The sequence below is a fragment of the Glycine max genome, chromosome 7 (genome assembly GCF_000004515.6).
Source record: "Glycine max cultivar Williams 82 chromosome 7, Glycine_max_v4.0, whole genome shotgun sequence".
In the NCBI taxonomy this organism is placed as follows: Eukaryota; Viridiplantae; Streptophyta; class Magnoliopsida; order Fabales; family Fabaceae; genus Glycine; species Glycine max.
This window is the reverse complement of record NC_038243.2, coordinates 770,116-791,414: the sequence shown is the minus strand read 5'-3', so window position 1 is coordinate 791,414 and position 21,299 is coordinate 770,116. Positions and strand designations below refer to the sequence as shown.

Sequence of the window (21,299 nt, the reverse complement as noted above, 5' to 3'; positions counted from 1 at the left end):
TTGTAAATGGCCTAAAGGTTATCCTCAGAACAGCTTGGTAATAAGAGGGAAAATAGAAGGGGAGAGAGAACTAAATTAACTTGGTTTATTTGGTAAAAAAAGAAGACTGAAAATAAATTTATAAATAATAATTTTTTATATTATTTATCTATTTTTACTTATTTTTCTACCTCTATCATTATTTTTTTTCTTCATGTAAGTGTTTTTTTTTTCTTATTTCTTTATTCATCGCTTTTGTTTTTTTCATCTTACTTCTTTTATTTATCAGGGCATAACTATGATGAGTTATTAAAATTTAAGTCACCCAAACTTTTATCAATAAAAAAAATAAAAACAATTAAAGTAAGTTAAAAAGAAAAAGAATTTTAGCGGATGGAGTAAGAAGTAAGAACAAGGTATGGGTCCCAAAGTTCCCTGAGAAGTAGGTCCCACTCTCTCTCTCTCTCTCAAAAACCGTCCACTCCTCACTGCTTTTGTTTATAAAAGCAGCAGCATAGCACCACCCTTTTCCTCTAACACAGAAGTGACAGAACCTTCACATAAAGTATCTATTAATCCCCCAAAAGGGTGAAAACAAATCAAAAGAAAAAAAAATATATGTTTATCACTGTCTCTCACTCTTTCAAGCTCCAACCTCCCTTTTTTTTTCTTCCTTTAACACCGTTTTTTCTCTTCAATCATTCTGCTAAAAGGAGGAGACTTGAGCACAGAACATAAGCATAGAATAAAGTGTGCAAGGGCAACTGCTTTTCCAAGCTGAGAAACAAACAACACAACAAGGGTGTTGTTTAGTATTATTATTCATTGTCTGTTGTCATGAGCTTCCACAAGCTCATAATGTGGAATGTGCCACTACTCTTGGTGGTGGTGGTGTTTGCATGCTCACTGATTGGTCATGCTTCAGCTTCTGTGTCCTATGACCATAAGGCTATCACCATCAATGGACAAAGAAGGATACTCCTTTCTGGCTCCATTCACTATCCCAGAAGCACCCCTGAGGTATTTCTCTCAAATGTGTTTCAGGGCCTTTTTATCAAATGGGCAACTTAAAGTTTGTTTCTTTTCAGATGTGGCCAGATCTTATTCAGAAGGCAAAGGAAGGAGGTTTGGATGTCATTCAAACTTATGTTTTCTGGAATGGACATGAACCTTCACCTGGCAAAGTAATGAACAATGTTTGCTTGTAGTGTTTGAAAAAAATGCATTATTTATTTATTTATTTATTGAGTTTAGCTGTTTAGAATAATTAATAATTAGTATTCTTCTTTCTCTTGGTTACTGTAGTATTATTTTGGGGGAAACTATGATCTGGTGAGGTTCATAAAGCTGGTGCAGCAAGCAGGCCTCTATGTTAACCTCAGAATTGGTCCTTACGTTTGTGCTGAATGGAACTTTGGGTAATGAAAGAGATGAATTTCCTATTTTCATAGGCAAAAATCCTTGTTAATATAGGAACTAGGAAATTTCTCAACAGTTCAATCTTATTCATTTTTCAGAGGTTTCCCTGTTTGGCTCAAGTACATTCCAGGTATCAGCTTCAGAACAGACAATGGACCGTTTAAGGTGAGATAGCACTCATTCTTATTCCTTTTAAGAATCATACGAAATTCTCCTCTCTTTTTTTTATATATGTTTTATGTTATTAATTTGTCTACTAATATCCTTTTTTTTTCTTCTAATGTTGCTGTGCTGAAGTTTCAAATGGAAAAGTTTACCAAGAAGATTGTGGATATGATGAAAGCAGAAAGGTTATTCGAGTCTCAGGGCGGTCCAATAATTCTGTCCCAGGTAGATTACATATGCAGCTATCCTTCTGCAGAATCCAATCACTTGTTATATATCTTCATGTAGCATTTTAAATTTTTAATTTGAAAACAGTTATAACCTTATTATTAATTGACTAAAAATGGATATATACACAGAAAACATTACGTTTTTGTACCATTGTTTTTGTGCAGATTGAAAATGAATATGGGCCTATGGAGTATGAAATTGGTGCTCCTGGTAGAGCCTACACTCAATGGGCAGCACATATGGCTGTAGGACTTGGCACTGGGGTTCCATGGATCATGTGCAAGCAAGAAGATGCTCCTGATCCTATCGTAAGTTCAGATTATTCGTACCTTTTATAGACATGTTCTTTAATCTTTATAATAGCTCGTTGTCTTTGGTGGGGATACCAGGACAGTATGTTTTGTCCATAATGCTAATGGAGGAAATGAATAATTATTCCTCATTGTTCATGGTGAGATCTATCCTTGTTCAGTCCTTTTAATACTGTTCTCATTATCATGACTGGCAATTGACTATTATAATCGTAGTGAAATTACCCTGATTACATGTGGTGGAAATTTAAAATCTAACATTCTGGCCAATTTTCATTATTAGTGATGGAGAGAGAAAAATAGTTTTATATACTCAAAAAAATTATATTTGCATGAATATGTATGTAAATCCAATTTTTCCGGTCAGGGTCAAAGTCCAGCTCCTAATTCCAATATAAAATTTTGCAGATTAACACTTGCAATGGTTTCTATTGTGATTATTTCTCTCCAAATAAGGCTTACAAACCAAAGATGTGGACAGAAGCTTGGACTGGCTGGTACAATAAATTTGTAGCTTGTATTTGGTGCCTTGTTACTTCTTAGATTTCTGTGTGAATGAAAATCATAAAAGCTAGAGGTTTTGCCTGACTGCTCATTGCCTGTGTTACTCTTTTAAATTTGTAGGTTTACTGAGTTTGGAGGTGCAGTTCCTCACAGACCTGCTGAGGATTTGGCATTTTCAATTGCAAGGTTTATACAGAAAGGGGGATCATTTGTCAATTATTATATGGTAACTTCAACATTTGTTGATTTTAATGTGTGGATTTGATTTACCCCTTTTTAGCCAATTAAGCCCCTTTGTTTTTTTTTTCATTCCAGTATCATGGGGGAACAAATTTTGGTCGAACTGCTGGTGGTCCCTTTATTGCTACGAGCTATGATTACGATGCGCCTCTTGATGAATATGGTATGCACCGAAAGAAAACAAAGTCAGTTCTTATATTTTTGGTCATGCATGATTTAAGTTATATGTTATTTCTTTCTCTATGCAGGATTGCCCAGACAGCCAAAGTGGGGTCATCTGAAGGATTTACATAGAGCAATAAAACTCTGTGAACCTGCTTTAGTATCTGGAGATCCTACTGTACAACAGCTTGGAAACTACGAAGAGGTATAACTTGATTTTGTTATCTGAGAATTAACAATCCTATCTGAAATCTTTGTAACTAGGCTAAACTTTTAACTTTCATAACCAATGTACAGGCTCATGTTTTTAGATCAAAGTCTGGGGCTTGTGCTGCATTCCTTGCGAACTATAACCCACAATCTTATGCAACAGTGGCATTTGGAAATCAGCGTTACAACTTGCCTCCTTGGTCTATAAGCATTCTTCCTAACTGCAAGCACACTGTTTATAACACTGCAAGGGTGAGGCAAAAATCAAACAAAGTTTTATTTCAGATTACTAGAGCTGGGGTAGTTATGTCTTACAATGGAGATTTTCTTACTATAAAGTTTGATCAACTATATGCTATTTAGTTGAACTGAACAATTTTTTTAATAATGAAGAGAACAGTATTCTTTTCAGTAGTTCTTCAACAGAAGATTTCAGCAGCAGTGATAATTTCAAATCTCTTTACAGGTTGGTTCTCAGAGCACAACAATGAAGATGACTCGTGTTCCTATTCATGGAGGACTATCTTGGAAAGCATTTAATGAAGAGACAACCACTACTGATGATAGTTCGTTCACTGTGACTGGCCTGTTGGAGCAGATAAATGCAACCAGAGATTTATCTGATTACTTGTGGTACTCCACAGAGTGAGTGTGACCTATAACTCTAATCTTTTTACTCTTCATTGCTTTTACAATCCTGGTTATAACATTATTGATATATTTGCTCATTTTGTTTCTCCACGTTGAATACTTATCTTGTTCCTTTTGGTGCCAGTGTTGTGATCAATTCCAATGAAGGATTTTTGAGGAATGGAAAGAATCCTGTTCTTACAGTTTTGTCTGCTGGGCATGCTTTGCATGTTTTTATCAACAATCAGCTGTCAGGTGAGTAGTATACTGCTGGTTTACACAATTTCAGTAACACTAGTTATTTCAACTACAAAGAACCATTTTCTGCTGGAATAATGCAGGTATTGAATTTCTATAATTGTATTTTTCTTGGTATGATCCAAGAGGAAGAAGAGGGAATGCTTTTAAGTAGTTGATGTATAGTTTTTAAGCATTCAATTGATTAGACAACTGCATGTTATAAGTTATATATCATGACATGATTGAGTAGTTTATCCATTACTACTTGACCAACTCTAACTACTTTTTCTTATTTCCATTTATTCTTCTATCGTGGATACTATCAAGCAAATTATTTCACTTTGGAAGCTAGTAATTGTCCAATAGCTTCAGCATAATCTTTCATATACTGAACCTAGTATGCATTTTCTTTTGATCAGGAACTGCATATGGAAGCTTAGAGGCCCCCAAACTAACCTTTAGTGAAAGTGTGAGGCTCAGAGCTGGTGTTAACAAAATTTCTCTTCTAAGTGTTGCAGTTGGGCTTCCGGTTTGTTCTCTCTCTCTCTCTCTCTCTCTCTCGTGTGAGCACTGTATGCACACATGGGCATATCTAAATGATATTGTCAGATCAGATGCACCTTTGTACTTCTAAACTAATCCAACTTTAGAATGTTGAACTCTGATTTGTGAACATGACTATATATACTCATCTGTTTTTTGTTATTGACATCCAGAATGTTGGGCCACATTTTGAAAGATGGAATGCTGGTGTTCTTGGCCCAATTACATTAAGTGGTCTCAATGAGGGGAGAAGGGACTTAACTTGGCAGAAGTGGTCATACAAGGTTCTTTTCAAACATTCTCGGTGCTTTCTCTTTCTCATTATTGCTTCAGTTTGCTTGAGATTCATTTGAATGCATGTTTTAGGTTGGTCTTAAAGGTGAAGCCTTGAATCTTCATTCTCTTAGTGGAAGTTCCTCTGTTGAGTGGCTTCAGGGCTTTTTAGTTTCCAGAAGACAGCCATTGACTTGGTACAAAGTAAGTATTGTGATGCCTCTATAACCTTCAATAGTTAAAGAAGCATATGTTTAGGCTTGCTTTAAATTTTGTTTATATTGTCCTATTCTTAATACGTTATTCTTAAATTACTATTCTTATATACTAGTGGTAGAAATTTAAAGTTTTCATTGTGGAGATTAAACTACCCCTATTTTCTTTTCATTTGTCAACTCCTCCTTATTTTTGCTACCCTTTTACAAATTAAATCTTGACTACTTCCGCAAAACATTTTTCTTCTTTCCATTGAATCTGGGATCATCCATACTTCATGGAACTTATTTTTACTATTAGACAAAAATGAGCTAGAAGAAAAAAAAAATTGGTGAGATTGTACTAAGAAATGGTTACCATATACAGATAAGTTGGTATAAATGCAAGAAAAGGGACCCTTTTGAGATGCAGTTAAAGTAACGTCCTTTTTATACTTTTACAGACTACCTTTGATGCCCCAGCTGGAGTTGCACCATTGGCTTTAGACATGGGCAGCATGGGCAAAGGTCAAGTGTGGATAAATGGACAAAGTCTGGGCCGCTATTGGCCTGCTTACAAAGCATCCGGTTCTTGTGGTTACTGTAACTATGCTGGAACTTACAACGAGAAGAAATGTGGAAGTAACTGTGGCCAGGCTTCTCAAAGATGGTGAGAAATATCTTGATTGTTCTGCTATTTTGTTTAATGTGGTTAGAAATTCTCGTCATTACTAATTACTGGTTGATAATTTCAGGTATCATGTTCCTCACTCATGGCTGAAGCCAACTGGAAATTTATTGGTTGTGTTTGAGGAATTGGGTGGGGATCCGAACGGGATCTTTTTGGTTAGAAGGGATATAGATAGTGTATGTGCTGATATCTATGAGTGGCAACCAAATCTTGTAAGTTATGACATGCAAGCTTCTGGCAAAGTCAGAAGTCCTGTGAGACCAAAAGCACATTTGTCATGTGGCCCTGGACAAAAAATCTCATCAATCAAGTTTGCTAGCTTTGGCACTCCAGTAGGGTCTTGTGGAAACTACCGCGAAGGAAGTTGTCATGCTCACAAGTCATATGATGCTTTCCAAAAGGTATTATTTGTTTCAAAATATAGAAGGGACATTATTTTTGTTTCAGTGTTAATACTTTTTTTGGAGTTAAAACTCTGAAGGTTAAATGATCAATTTCAAGTTTATGGTCCTTTTCACTGAATACACTATTTAATAATGACTTTATTGTTGCAGAATTGTGTTGGCCAGAGCTGGTGCACAGTGACAGTGTCTCCTGAAATTTTTGGAGGAGATCCTTGTCCAAGTGTCATGAAGAAACTCTCAGTGGAAGCCATTTGCACCTGATCATTTTCAATCTCCGAAAATAAGTGGAATAAAGTTTCCATATTGATTTATTCTGCAATTGAATACATGGTCTTTGGGTCAAAGTTTACACCTGTAGACCACCAGAGGCATTAATTTGGCTTTACCAAGGTGAAGTTGCAAATGAACACAACACACCATGTGGTTGAAAGCCTGCTGGGATGATTGTGGATTTGTGTGTATATATATTGGTGTTGTGCTTGTTATACTGAGGTGGAGGAGGATGAAAAGATACCTGATGCACATTGAGACGACATCGATTGAGTCCATGTGCAAATTGGTTTTTGTTTGTGTGGAAGTCTCTAGCTTCCTGTGATGTAATGTTATAATATTACCTTGTAGTAGTTGTAAGGAGAAAGCAATTTAGTGCTTTTTTATTATAAGAAAACAACCCAATGTAATAACATCTGGTATATTGATTCAATCATGTTTTGCTTTTACTTCCGTTTTCTTGTTTCGAGAAAGTGTTGCTAATACATTTTCTACTTTGTTGAGATTGATTAAAAATTACAAAGCAAACAAGTAGGACTCCATTAAAAAAAGTGAGATTTACATTATTGTGATCCTTAATGAGTTAATGATTGAGTGTTTTAAAGAATGTACTGCAGGATATGTTAGCATTTTTCTTCATTTATTTTTTTTTGTATTTAATTTCTTGTTTTCGTCTTGATCTTATTGTTGAGTTCTAACATTAGATTATTGTAGATTCATATTGTTTAAACTGCACTGACGAAAAAGTTGGCGCACAAATGTAAGAAAACAATCGTCTTTGCAAGTTCACTTAAATCATTCTCCCAACCAAACGAAAAATGGAGTTTCTTCTCTATGTCTTCTTCATCTCATATTTTTGCAATTCTTTCTTGGGAAAAAACAAGTGTTGGAATAAGTGTTAATTAAAGTTTCACATCGGATATAAATGAAAAAATTGAACATTATATAAATAAAAATAAAATTTATAAATTTAAACCTTAAAATTTTGGGTTAAAACATGATATTAAATTCACTTATATAGTTTATTCATGATTTATTGATTAAATCTTTTTGTTGTTTATCCCTTTCGGTTATACAATAATTGGTATTAGAGCCGACAATTCGACTTGATGATCAGCTCGAATGAGAGTATAATGATAATGGTAGATCCATGAACATGAGAATCTCTCTGTATCGAAAGTTTTACAATGGTTCTCAATAGATGAGTCTATACATGAAGGTCAAGTAACGATTCCGCAAGTGTTATAATGATGTAAGGAACTAAAGTATGTTGGTAGCAATGACTAGACGAGTCGGGATACTCATGATTAAGCTCTAAAGATTATCATTGAATGCTCTTGGATTGAGAAGGATTTTTACTCGAGAGGGAGATTATCATATGAAAAAAAAGACTCATACTTAGAGAAAAATTGTTGAAATATAAGTGTGAGATGAAGTTTCACATTGAGTAAGAATGAGAAGGTTAAACATCATGGGAATAAGATTCATCAACTTAAGTGTTAAGATTTTAAGTTAAAGTGTAATGTGAAATTTTCCTTATAATTATTGCTCATGATTCATGATTCATTGGTTAAATCTTTCTAGTATTTTACTTCCTTACACAACAACAAGCATGGGCAACCATTGGAACGTGTATTATACAAGAAGTTTCAACCTATGATCCGGATATGCTAGAGTTGGAGTCTGTTGAAGAATATTCATGTCATGCAACTTTCCTCACTGATCCTGCAGAGTAGTGGTTTATATGTTCTGACGTCAAGGAAGTTGATCTGAACTCAGGTCCAAGTGGGACAAAGAAGAAGAAAAGAAAAAAAAAAAGGAGAAAAATTCAGAATCCACAAATAGTAGGAAAATTAGGACATATGAGCAAAGAAGACATTAAAATAGAACATGAATAGAAATTGTAGGACATATGAGCAAAGAAGAACCATTGACCATTAAAAATCATGTTGAAACAGGACAGGAATGGGAATTAATAACAAAAGGCGGGAGGGCGTAATGTTGCAGTAAGATATATTTTCGTTGAAAGAACATTTGATATTGAATTCCGAAAGCATGAGATTCTTTTGCATTGTACTGAGGCTAGATTTTTATTATTATTATTATTCAATGAAATTTTGCTTATACAAAAAAAAAACATTTCTCAATAAAAAAAAATGGTGTTATGGTAATTATTTTCTTAGATACAAATATTTTCTATGGTATACTACACAAACAATGTTAGTTTAAATTTATTACTTTATTATTTGTATGTATAAGCTTTGTAATTTAATTGAAATGCTTTGAGTATAGATCATTTTAATTAAAATTGTTAAAATTTATTCATTTTAGCCTGAATATTATTCATTTATAAAATTTTTTAATTTTAAATTAATGAGAAAGACAATTAATAAATAGAAAAATATAAAAATAATTATTTAGCTCTATAACAATTAAAGGTACAAATCTAGTTTTATAGCATATAAGCATAATAATTTAGCGAGTAATTTTGCACTCATATGATCAATATAAAAAAATCATAATCTAACATTTATTTTTTATTTTTTCCCGTGAGAATTTTAATATAAAAATAATAAATTCAAATGTGTATTAAAAATAAATAAAAATTAAAAGAATGTGATATAAGAACATCTACAATAAAAATCACTTAATAAAAAATATTATTTTAATGTCTTACATATAATTTTAAATTAATATAATAGTTTATGAACCACATCAAAATTACAAAACCTCATAGTGCGAATGTGTGATACTTTTTGGTTGCACTAATATTACAATAGTGACATCTCTTATTGCGACCATCCATGGTAACTAAGAGAACAAAGTTCTGCTGTGATATTCTTGGTTTCACTCAAAGTGGAGACCCCAAACCATGTTCCAGAGAGAGTGGAAGAATGTGACACAGAACATCGTTCGGTAGTTCAATGATTCTATCCTTTCTTTTTCGTCAATTCTCGCTGAAGCATCCATCAATAGGTAGAGAGAGACATGGAAATTAGTAACCTTTGGATACGGAAGAAGTTTTTCATTTTCCTCATAATAAATAAAATTTATTTATTTAAAATATTTATATAAGTTTTCTTGAAATCGAAGAATTATGCATATTTTTATTAATTATTTAAATTATTTATATATTATATAATTTAATAAAAAATAATGACTTTATTGTAATAAAAAAATTAAACTCAAAGAAAGATTCCCACTTCTCTTATGAAAAAGTTTCTGTCAGAAACTAATTAAAAACATTTCCAAAAAATATCTTTTTCAAAAATATTATTTTTTTAAAATACATACCAAAACATGAAAAATTAAGTTTTTCAATATATGATGTTTGAAAAATCAAGATCTTAAGGGCGGAGAAGAAAGGTTGTAGAAAAGGATATCCTGTCCGTCCCCTGTCAAGTGTAGGGTTTCTGTAGAGGATATTTGTAAGCTTAAAAATAGTACAAAAACCCTAATTAAAGTTGGATGCTATCCTTATCGTAGTCTTGATAAAATTTACAGCAACTACTGAGTTTGAATTTGAATTTTCAAAGGTAAGATTTATATCTTATTTGTTTTTAGATATAGTTAGAATTTAAAATGGATATATTGATTAATTAAAATTTAAAATTTATTATATATCAAATTATTAATTTATTATAGATTACTGACTAATATTTTAATTTATGCATTGTATAAGATAAATATTTTTAAAAATATGAATTTTAAATTATATTACAATTAACATTTATAGTAAATAAATATTAAATAATTTTAAATATACAAGTTATATTATATATTTTTTTGTACAAAAGTTCTATTTAGATTTATAATCTACAGTTGTAATATAAAATTCTTTTAAAATAAATATTGACAATTCGTTAGATAGTATTGAATTTAATATATCGAGAGAGATAAATGATGATATATTAAAATAAATGTTTAAATATCTTTTTCGTCCATTTGACATTTTTCTTTTTTGTCTGTAATTTTTTTTTGTTTAGTTTTTGTAAAATGTCTTTTTTAATTTTTTTTCCTTAAAAAATTTTAAATAATATTGTTTAAAATATTTTAAAGACAAAAAAATACATTTTGAAATTATTAAAATGAAAAAAAAATTACAAGAATGAAAATAAAAAAAACTAAATTATAAAAATGAAAAATATATTTAAACTTAAAAAAATGAATCAACAATTAAAAATATTAATACTAATAGAGATAAAAGATGATAAAGTGAAAAGAATATCAATGATGATAGATTAACAATATTAAACGATTAAAAATATAAATAGTGATAGAGATAAAAATGAGATAAAAAAGAATATACCATTAGAAATATCAAGTATTAAGATAAAATGCAAGTAGTTTGAGGTGATAAAGATTAAAAGTATCAAGTATAAGGAATAGTGTGTTAAATTCACATTCAAAAGAAAAGAGAGATGGGAGAATATTTAAAAAGTGAAAAAAGTGAGAGATTCAGTAATATGTTCAAATCGGTTGATAATGTTAGACTTGTTGATGGAAAATTAAAAATACAGTTTTAAAAAATAACTTATAAACGTGTAGTGATTGCCAATGTAGTTATGCTATTTAACAGCAAAGACTAAAGTTGATAACAAGGTAAAAGTCTAGGGACAAACACGCTGAATTTTTTTTAGATTTAGAAGGCATCATATGCTTTTCTTTTATAATTTTTTAAAATATGAAATTTGCAAGTTATAACACCCTCACGTCAAACATTCCCTCACAATTAATTGCTCAGTTAATATGTCATCATCACTTGGTCGTGTCATGCAGACATATATCATTACTTCAGAAACTACCACAATAATATTTGAAAAAGCATGTAACAAATTAACAATCCATCTACTACCCTAACAATAAACAAAAAAGGGTTTTCAAAGGTGGGGGGGGGGGAAAGGTAACTTCCCGTCAGTATTTGCTTCCCGTTGCAATCATCCACTATATGTGCCTGAAATCAGTCAATCTTCACCGACGAGTAGATCTTGCGAACAAACCAGAAGCAAGCATAGAAGCCAATAGTTCCCGTCAACACAAAGAAGGCATATGAAACAATTATCATGTACCCGAAGTAAAGGATGCCCGATACCAGCTTTGAAATCTCCAACTTGGTAAAGAAGTAGAAAATTGAGTAGAGGAAGAGGTACAACGCAGAGGACCCAGCAGTGAGATAAGATCTCCACCACCAATTGTAATCCTCACTGCACAATTGGAAGTAGCAAAGCACAATGGTAATCTCGGCACAGGTGATTAATAGGATCACAAACACTATGAAAAGGAAGCCAAAGATGTAATAGAACTGGTTCAGCCATATTGATGTCAGGATAAAGAAGAGCTCGATGAACACTGCCCCAAATGGAAGAATGCCTCCAATAAGAATTGAGAAGACAGGTTTCATATACCACGCCTGCTCAGGTACCTGCCTAGGAATTTTATTAGTCTTCACTGGGTCTTCAATTGCTGGCTTTTTAAAACCCAAGTAACTGCCAACAAAGACCAAGGGTACTGATATACCAAACCATAAGCAGACTAGAGCAAACATTGTTCCAAAAGGGACTGCCCCGGAGGACTGCTCCCCCCAGATTAAAGCATTCAGCACAAAGAAGACAGCAAAAAGAATGCCTGGGAACATAAATGCAGTTTTCAAGGTGTTCCTTTTCCATTCTGTGCCCTTGAACATCTTGTACAAACGTGCTGAGGAGTAGCCAGCAAATAAGCCCATAAAAACCCACAACAGAACCATAGCAGTCATGAGACCTCCACGATTAGATGGAGACAAAAACCCTAGCAAAGCAAATATCATTGTCACAAGTGTCATTGCAAAGATCTGAACACCAGTACCGACATAAACACAAAGCAAATTTGAATTGACTGGTGGCCTGAAAATATCTCCATGAACAAGTTTCCACCCTGTTTCTTCTTGGGCCTCATCTTGGGTTTCTAGCTGATTATAATTGGCAATGTCTCTGTAAAGAGTTCTCATCATGATCATTGCCACCATTCCAGACAGGAAAAGAACAATCATCAAAGAGTTAATGATGGAGAACCAGTGGATCTGATCATCATTCATTAAAAGATATGTGTCCCACCGTGATGCCCATTTGATATCACTTTCCTGAAAAAATACCAACAAACTTTGGCTTAACGTATCATATAATGAATGAGGTGAAAATTTATGAGTAGCCAAGATTTTAATCAGCAATACCTTGAAGGAAACATCATATGTGAATACGATATCCTTGTTTGTATCTACTTCTTGTGGGACAGTACTACCTTGCATCAAATTCTTGGTATCTTTATTGCATGTTGTTACCTGTGGATTCTTGTCATTCCACTCCTTGTATTCGTGATTTATACTGTTTACAGTTACAGAGTTCATATAAGAAAGACAGAACACACCTTAAGCAGTCATTTGAAATCAAACAAGAAAGAAATACAACATACAGTTGCTTTATTTTAGAGAAATAAATTTGATACAATACAGAAATACACAGGTTATGACACTTGCCACAAAAGAAGGGTCATCTAAGAGACCATTTATAGGATTCTAATGCAAAAATACTATTTATCTTCAAACAAATGTGACATCATGAAGAAGGTAAGATCTATTAGAGAAAAATCCAACTGATCTGTTTCATTTTTCATTCTTGAACAACATACTTTTCCAGATATAAAATATTAAAATATAAAAACCCAACCAAGTTCAACCATGTTATGCCAACATAAGAATGCAGCACACCCTTAACGGAGAGAGAGATGGGGGAGAAAAGAACAAGACCTGTTTGGGGTGACCTCAAATCCAACAATACGAGCAGAACCAGTTTCAGGATCCTTGTGATACATGACTCTGAAACTCAAGTGGTTATTAATAAAATATTTCTCCTCCTTGCTCTGTAGGAAAATAGTAAATTTGTAACAATATGGAGTGGCAAAAATGACGCTTGAAATTTTATAAGAAAATTCAAGCTGAGTTATACCCCTTGATAGTTTCCTTTGAACCCAACACGAAAACCATGTTCATATGTTGTTGATTGACTTCCATCCCTCCTTTGTCTATGAACAGCAACTGGAAGGTTATCCAAAATCCTGCATGTTCAATTCAGAGCTTCAAGGGTCAAGGGAATACAAAGCAGAAACCTATAGACAAGCACCCATCAGGCCAATGAATCTTAGCAAACTAATTAAATGAACTCATACTACATAACTAAGCACTAGCTCCAATACATTTAACCACTTACATGTTCACTCGATATTCATCATCAATTTTTTCTTTAAAACTCTTTGCAGATTCAGCATCCAAAATTTCATGACAAACAACAGTACAAGACTGTTCCTTCCTCATATGAAACTGGAAAGAGAAAAGGAAAAGAAAAAAAAACCTTTAAGTTGACACAACTAAACAAGAAAGCAATGATCACCAAATTTCATCATCATCTTATCCAAATGTCAAAGGATGAAGCAACAGATGCTCACTGTATATACTGAATTCTCAATGCGATCACCTCTAAGAACCTCTCCCAAATTTTCGGCGTTGTTCAATATCTTTTTGGGTTTGCAATACTTCAAGAAGTAGTAGTCATATGGAAGTTGAGTCTTGGTGGATGATAACTTGTTCACTTTGACAGAGAGGGGGTCACCCTGGTGCCACACATGAAACAATAACTCAATATCTTCATTCTTCAAACACACACACAATTAAAAACCAAATAACAGCAGCAAAAACAAATTGAAATGATAAAATTTTCCCAATCACAACCGAATTTCTTAAATCAACAGTTACCAATTGACACTACATTTTTCATTTCCTATGAAAAAAAAGAAGATAAAAAGCCACATTACACATACAGTTTTCACGTGCACATACCAAAATATAACCAAGTCTCATCACTCATCACAAGTGATAAAGGGCCTTGAAAACAGTGTAGTAGAGTGAGGCACAAAAACTAAACAAAAAGATCTACTTAGATTCCGTCTTCGGAACAGGCAACACGTTTATGAGATTATCATTCCACAGAACTAACGATTCCATCACATAACATTCTAAACTAAGTCAATCAAACAACATCAGAATCAAGGAATCATCCAACGATATAGACCTTTCAGGAACACAAAATCGGTTATTCAAAAGCACAGTGCAAGGTGAAATTAAGACCGATTCGACGAAGATCATAGCTAAAACCCTAGATCCGAGCAGTGTTGCGACGGATTAAAGGTGACCGAGAAACGAACGAAGCATATAACGTAGAAATTCAGATAAGAGATGAAAAGTAACGAACGAATCGAGAGAGAGAGAGAGAAGAGAAAAGAAATGGAAAACGTACAATTTGAAAATCGCGAGGAGCGACGCCGGGGAGGTAGAAGGAGTGGACGGAGGAGAAGAGGAAGAGCGCGGCGAAGACGACGGAGATGGCGGTGCTTGCCATCATCTTCTTCTTCATTGCTGCTTCTGTTGTGAGGTGAGAGAAAAAAAAAAGTAGCAGAAAGAAAGAAAGGAAAATGTAGAGATAGATAGATAGATAGATATAAAGAGAAAGAAAACCAATGAGGTGCCACTGTTCCCGGTTACTCTACACACCAGTCGCTATCGCTATGTCTGTGTAATAAACTACTATTTATTAAATAATAATTAAAGGAAAATTTGTTCCCATATTTATTGTTCATTCATTTAGTAGGTTTTAGTTCCTATACATTTTTAAAATAAATTTATAATTGTATACTCACAGTATAAAGATATTTTATGCTACTATTATTTAATAAGGTATTCATGTCATAAGTTGAGACAGTTAAAATCTAAATCAAATTATTTACATGCAATAATTATTTATTTACCCAACCAAGAGTTAATGATTTACTCCCTCCGTCAAAATATATGACATTTTAGAAGAATTTTTTTAAAATATATGTTATTTTACAAAATTAATATTATATTAAATATTTTTTTAAGGATGTCCTTAATAAAAACTTAGTAGAAGTAGTACATAAGAAAAATAAATGAACCATTAATTAAAAAGATAAAAAAAATATATTAAAAAATTATATAATATTTTCTTTGAAATTCAATAAATTAATTACATTCCTTAATAATTATAAAAGAAAACCTCAAATGATTCTGAAATGAAGAAAATATATGATAAGGATATATTAACTTGGTATATTAATGTAATATATAATTTTTCTATAAAAAATTTAATATATAATTTTCAAATTATGTATAATGTATAATTAAATTATATAGTTAAAGAAGCATGAAATTAAAATTAAGTTAATTTTATAATATACATTTTTTTTAAAAATAATATCAATATAAACATTATTTTGTGAATTTAATTTTAATGTAATATCGGTGTACAAAGATTTATATAGTCTTACCTTAAATAATCCTAAACAGTTATTCAAGTAAAATAAGATGAAGTCTCCTCTCGAAACACTTTTGAGTCCAAAGGCTTTTACATAATAATTTATGACTTAATCACTATAAAAATTATATGCTATGAATACATTCTAATTAAATTCTTATTATATTTATGAAATGTTATTGATTAAATTAAATTTTTTATTATCAATTATTTAATTAAAATAAACTAATACCAACATATTGTCTTGAGTATGTGCCCTTAGATTTGATTTGAATGTGTGATTGAGACATGGAAATATTGATTTAATTAAGTTTTTTATACTTAAAATATAAGCTGTTTTTATATTATTATTTAATATTCATTTTTTTCAACCTAGTATCTAAAAAAAAAATGTTTCATTTTATTATCTATCATTAGTTATTTTCTATTAAGTGATGTTGTGATGGACATAATGTCGTATTATTAAGTGTTGTTATGGATACTTTATTGTCACGTCATCACCTTTAATGACATCAAAATGATGTATCAGTGATTGAATATGATGACGTGGTACTCTATTTGACACGTTATCACTTAACATAAAGGAATTATCATCGTAGTAAGTTGAAACATCAAGTTTTTCAGGTAGTTATTTGACAAAAAATGAACTTTTAGGTAATAATATGAAAATGATGTATTTTTTAGGTATGAAAAACTTAATTAAGTCAATTTAAAAAATAATTTTTTAATTAGCAAATGATAAGGAAAAATTTTATCAAAATAAATAATTTAATTTTAGATAAAATGATAAATTTTATTATTTGAATGAAAATAAAAATAAAAATGGTAACTGTAAATTTAAGTTATGTTTAAAAGCAAATCTTATAAGTTAATAAGAAAAAAATGTTTCTCAAACACTTTTACTTGATCAGATATTTGTAAGCTTGTCAAAAAACTAAAAATTAATTTAAATTATTTGGTGAATATATATGTAATTTACTTTTATATAAACTTTTAAAAAATTATTCTATTAATTTTTAAGATAATTCCTCATTTAAAATAAGAAATACATTAAATTAATAAGATATTTTTTATTGGTAAGAATAAAAAAATACTATTTGAAATTTACAATAACTCGCCAATCAATTTATCATATGTTTAATCAAATGAACTAGATTAATAAGATACTATTAACTGTGAGATTAAAGAGTTAAGATACATATATTCAATACCTGGACAAAGCTAAAAGAGAACCAAGAATGATGAGATATATATTTTGGATCCAAGAATGAGGGAAGACATAATATATTATATGTATATATTGATCAAAGATCACAAAATACTAATTCTATATGATTTAAATAAGTTTTGCATACCTAAAAAACAGGTCGTTTTCATATTATTACCTAAAAATTTATTTTTTGTCAAATAACTACCTAAAATTTTTTGTTTCAACTTATTATTTGTTGTCAGTCTCTTTCCGTTAAGTAATGACATGATAGATGGAGTAACATGTCATCAGGTCCACTCACATGCATTGTCATATATCATTGAAGGTGATGACGTGACAATGAAGTGTCCGTGACACGGTGTAATGACATGACAAATAAAATGAAACGTCATCACAGAAGACGAACAACAAATAATAAAATGAAACTAAATTTTTTTCCAAGTAATTGATTGAAAAAAAATGAATATTAGATAGTAACCTGAAATCAATCTGTATTTCATATATGAAAAACTTAATTAAGCCAAAAATATTTATCAAAAGAGGCCAACTTTTTAATTGAAATTAGTAACTCAATGATTAATCATTGACTCTCACCAGAAAGATATTTTAGTTAAAAAAAATTAAAATAAACTAGCAATATATATTTTTTATATCATCCAATCATATATTATTATATATTTACAAATTATTTATTTTTATAATAACTAATTTTTTTAATGATAATATCGAATCGGTTGAGAATATAATGTAAACCTCCCTACATTATTGTGTGAAAAATAAACTGTTATTTATACATAATTATTAGAGGAAGTGTAAATCTTAAAATGATAGGATGAAACATCGTGCTGTGTTGTATTGGACTGGGATCAGTTGAAATACAATCTCAACGTATCCTTTAGAACATGGCAAGTTTAATTTCTAAAATTCAAATTCATTAAAATCAACTTCATATATTGAGTGTGTTAAACACTCTTGATAAGAGATAAGGTTACTTAATGTACAAAACTGAATGCCAAAGGTGAATGAGTATCTTTCGCACCAAAGACTTGAATCTTAATTCCCTGCTTTATGGACACTAATCTCCTCCATGGTTTAGTCTTTGTAAAATCAATATCTTAGCCAGGCTTAACATTTTATTAAAAGCAAAAATCTTTTCTTTTGATAAACAAAAATTATACAAATAAATTTTAAACAATCGAAACTTTAAAATTGAAATTTAATAACAAAGATAAAAAATAAATAAATAAATAAATAATATATTATAGGAACTTAATCTGGCTTAGATTAATTATTAATAATACAGTGCTATGAGATAGATTAATTAATAGTAATATAGTGTTTTTATACTGATAGTATGTTATCCTTTATGGAATTCAATTCACCACTCTCAGCTCTGTTTCTTCTATTTTTCTTTTCTGGGTAAGCTTGTGTGAATATGAAATGAAATAGGCAAATAGCAACGGCGAGAATCATTTTTATGATTTCCAACTTAAGGCTTTTTTTTTTTCCTTTTCAAATACGTATGATTTGATGCTTATTATATTAGTTTCAGCACTTACTTTTCATTCACATTAGAAATATATAAAAGTGATTTATTTATATATAAAGTGAAGAAGACTGATGAAATTATAATTCTCACTTTTTTTAATTAAGTAGTTAATGAATCTCTATCTTTCTTTTTCAAATTTTACAATGTTATGAATTCCAAACCATTAATCTCAATTTCATTTAGCTTAAATACCAAAATCTATCTGTACCACACACATTATTTTATGATATCCATTTTTGAATGCTATCATTATTTGCTTTTAGTTCTTTTATTGCGAATGATCTGGTTACTGAACTATATTACCAGTTAAAAAAGTATCGTAAGAATTTAATTAATTGAACTTTACCAATCTTAAAAAATACTTTATTTGTCTCAAATAAGTGTGGTTTTATGTTATTTTATATTGACAAAAAAGTAATAAATAGATGAGAGATAATAATTATTTTACAAAATTAATCCTATATTATTATTAAATTAAAAAATTAAAATAATACTTATTAGGGATATTAATAAAAAAGATAATTAATGTTATATTAAAAAGTTACTGAAATATTTATTTTGAGATTATTTTTTAAAATGCCATACTTATTTTTTTGGAGAAGGGAGGAAGTATAGCAGAAAAAAAACTTTTTTTGTTGATAATTTTAGCAGAAAAGCCCTATTTTTATATTTAAATTGAGTTATTAAAGTAGTGAGTCGGATTTCTTAGTACACGCATCAATGAATAACAAAGATTCGTATATTATATGGGTATTATTAGATTCCTACAAAAATTAAAAAATATAAAGATAAAAGCTTCTCACAGGTATTTATTTAAATTTATAAACACTGGGTATATTTGATTTAGGTAAACGTTAAAATGTATAAATTAGAAAATAAAATTACAAAGACAATATACGCAATTAACTCAAGATATTTAATGTGTATTCTTTTCATTTATAGTGTTTTTTTTTTAAATTCTGTTAATACTGTCATCTGGGCAAACATTGATAAAACCTTAAAGAAAAATTTAAATTAATAAACTAGTCTCTACATTTATCATTATTTTTATTTTTTGCATGAAAAATCTTTAAGTTTTGATTCATAGTTAAAAAAAAACGAATTCATCGTTGTTATTTATTAAAATTATAATTTTTTCTGAGTTAGCTATATTTTATCTTACATAACAACACATTACTTTAAAGATTGCAAACAAATTAATAAAATTTAACGCCATCATGATCTTAGTAATGAATAAAAATTAATTAGTAAATATTTTTTGAAGTAAAGATTACATGTGGAGTTTGTTCATGTAAAAAAAGTAATATAGAGACAGAACTTGACATATAAAAAATGTTGACCTTTAATTTATTTTACTAACATTTAAATTTATTTGACTGATTTATAACTTTTTATAAGATATATATAGATTTGTAAATAAATGGTTTATAGATCTGTAACTTTTTTTCATTCATTTACTAAAAAATATTGTGACTAACAAACCATCTTGATGGTGCAGCAAGTGTATGAGCGATAAAATTGATTGTCTCCTAATGAAACCAAATAAATGGTTTTGCTAGTTACTTAACCTTTCCTTGCACTTGGTCAGAATTGAACAAAATTCAGTAAGATAATGAGATGACTTTGAACAAAAATTGAGTCGATTTGAATTTAATTTGGTTAGTATTTAGCCCATTATAAAATTTGATTATATGAATTTTTTTATGTTCAAATTTGATTCAGTTTAAATTCATGAATAACTCAATTTAACTTGTTAGTTTGAATTACATGAACCAAGAGTCAAATCCTATACATTTCAAAATTTTAATTTATTAATAGATTTTAGATAAAATGATTATTTAATTTATTAAAAAAGATAATATTAAACTTATTTTATCAACTTTGTAGGGTCATAATGTATGACAAAAAACATAATTATAACTAAAATCTACATAAATAAAAACTATCTCACCCGGTACATATAATAATAAAAAACTGTTAAAATATAATGTAAGGTGAAGTCGCATATTGAATAACAATAAAAAAATTAAGCACCAAAGAAAATACTCATAAACTTGAATCTTAAGGTTTTAGTCGGATTAAGGTGTAATGTTAGGTTTACTCGTATGATTGTCCATGACCCATTGATATAAATATTTGGGTGTTTAACTCTCAAATTTTTCAACAATTGATATCAAAGTTAATGGATCAACAGAAGAGGAGATGTAAGGATAAAGAAGAAACCAGCATGGAGAAAGGCCAACAAACCACAAAAACAAAAAAAGTGTCTGATTTAAACAAGTAAACAGAGACAGTAAATTCATGGACTTGAAGATCCCTTATATCAAAAGTCTTTCTAACAAGAACAATCATAACTGTTGTAACGGTATATATATATATTTATACACACGTATATATAGCTTATTCATGCATCAAATGAGTTTAATTGTTGGAAATTTAAGTTTGACTTATTTATTCAACCAGCTCAATCTTTAACTCAAGTTGAACTCATTTTATTCATAAACCAAATTAAACGAATTAATTATGGAATTGAGTTCTTTCAAGTTGATTCAATTGATTGTGAATCCTAAGAAGCCAACTGCTTCCGCTTCATGTACTGTGGGATCCCATGATGAAGTGCAGTTTTGGCCACAGCAAAATTCTCTTCTGCGTTTCTAATATACAATCCGATGCCAAAAGATCCAAAATGTCCTTAAACAATGCTGCGTCGGTGTT

The 21,299-nt window shown here is 30.3% G+C and overlaps 2 protein-coding genes across 2 annotated transcripts; one reads left to right on the top strand and one right to left on the bottom strand.

Annotated features, from left to right (window-relative positions):
* Positions 1-502: 502 nt before the first annotated feature.
* LOC100785688 (beta-galactosidase 1) lies at positions 503-6,899 on the top strand. Its single transcript, XM_003529827.4, has 19 exons — positions 503-999; positions 1,068-1,163; positions 1,285-1,397; positions 1,497-1,563; positions 1,696-1,788; positions 1,959-2,102; positions 2,514-2,602; positions 2,730-2,835; positions 2,925-3,012; positions 3,098-3,216; positions 3,309-3,473; positions 3,688-3,866; positions 3,997-4,106; positions 4,511-4,620; positions 4,808-4,918; positions 5,001-5,111; positions 5,566-5,771; positions 5,857-6,193; positions 6,347-6,899. Exons 1-19 carry the CDS (start codon positions 817-819, stop codon positions 6,455-6,457), a joined length of 2,538 nt encoding a protein of 845 aa, XP_003529875.1. The 5' UTR covers positions 503-816; the 3' UTR covers positions 6,458-6,899.
* Positions 6,900-11,255: 4,356 nt separating this feature from the next.
* On the bottom strand, positions 11,256-15,047 carry LOC100781403 (transmembrane 9 superfamily member 7). Its single transcript, XM_003529823.4, has 7 exons — positions 14,791-15,047; positions 13,943-14,107; positions 13,708-13,817; positions 13,447-13,555; positions 13,248-13,360; positions 12,675-12,825; positions 11,256-12,584 (listed from the first exon to the last, which is right to left on the bottom strand). The coding sequence occupies exons 1-7, from the start codon at positions 14,905-14,907 to the stop codon at positions 11,427-11,429; spliced, it is 1,923 nt and encodes a 640-aa protein (XP_003529871.1). The 5' UTR covers positions 14,908-15,047; the 3' UTR covers positions 11,256-11,426.
* Between the last annotated feature and the right edge of the window lie 6,252 nt (positions 15,048-21,299).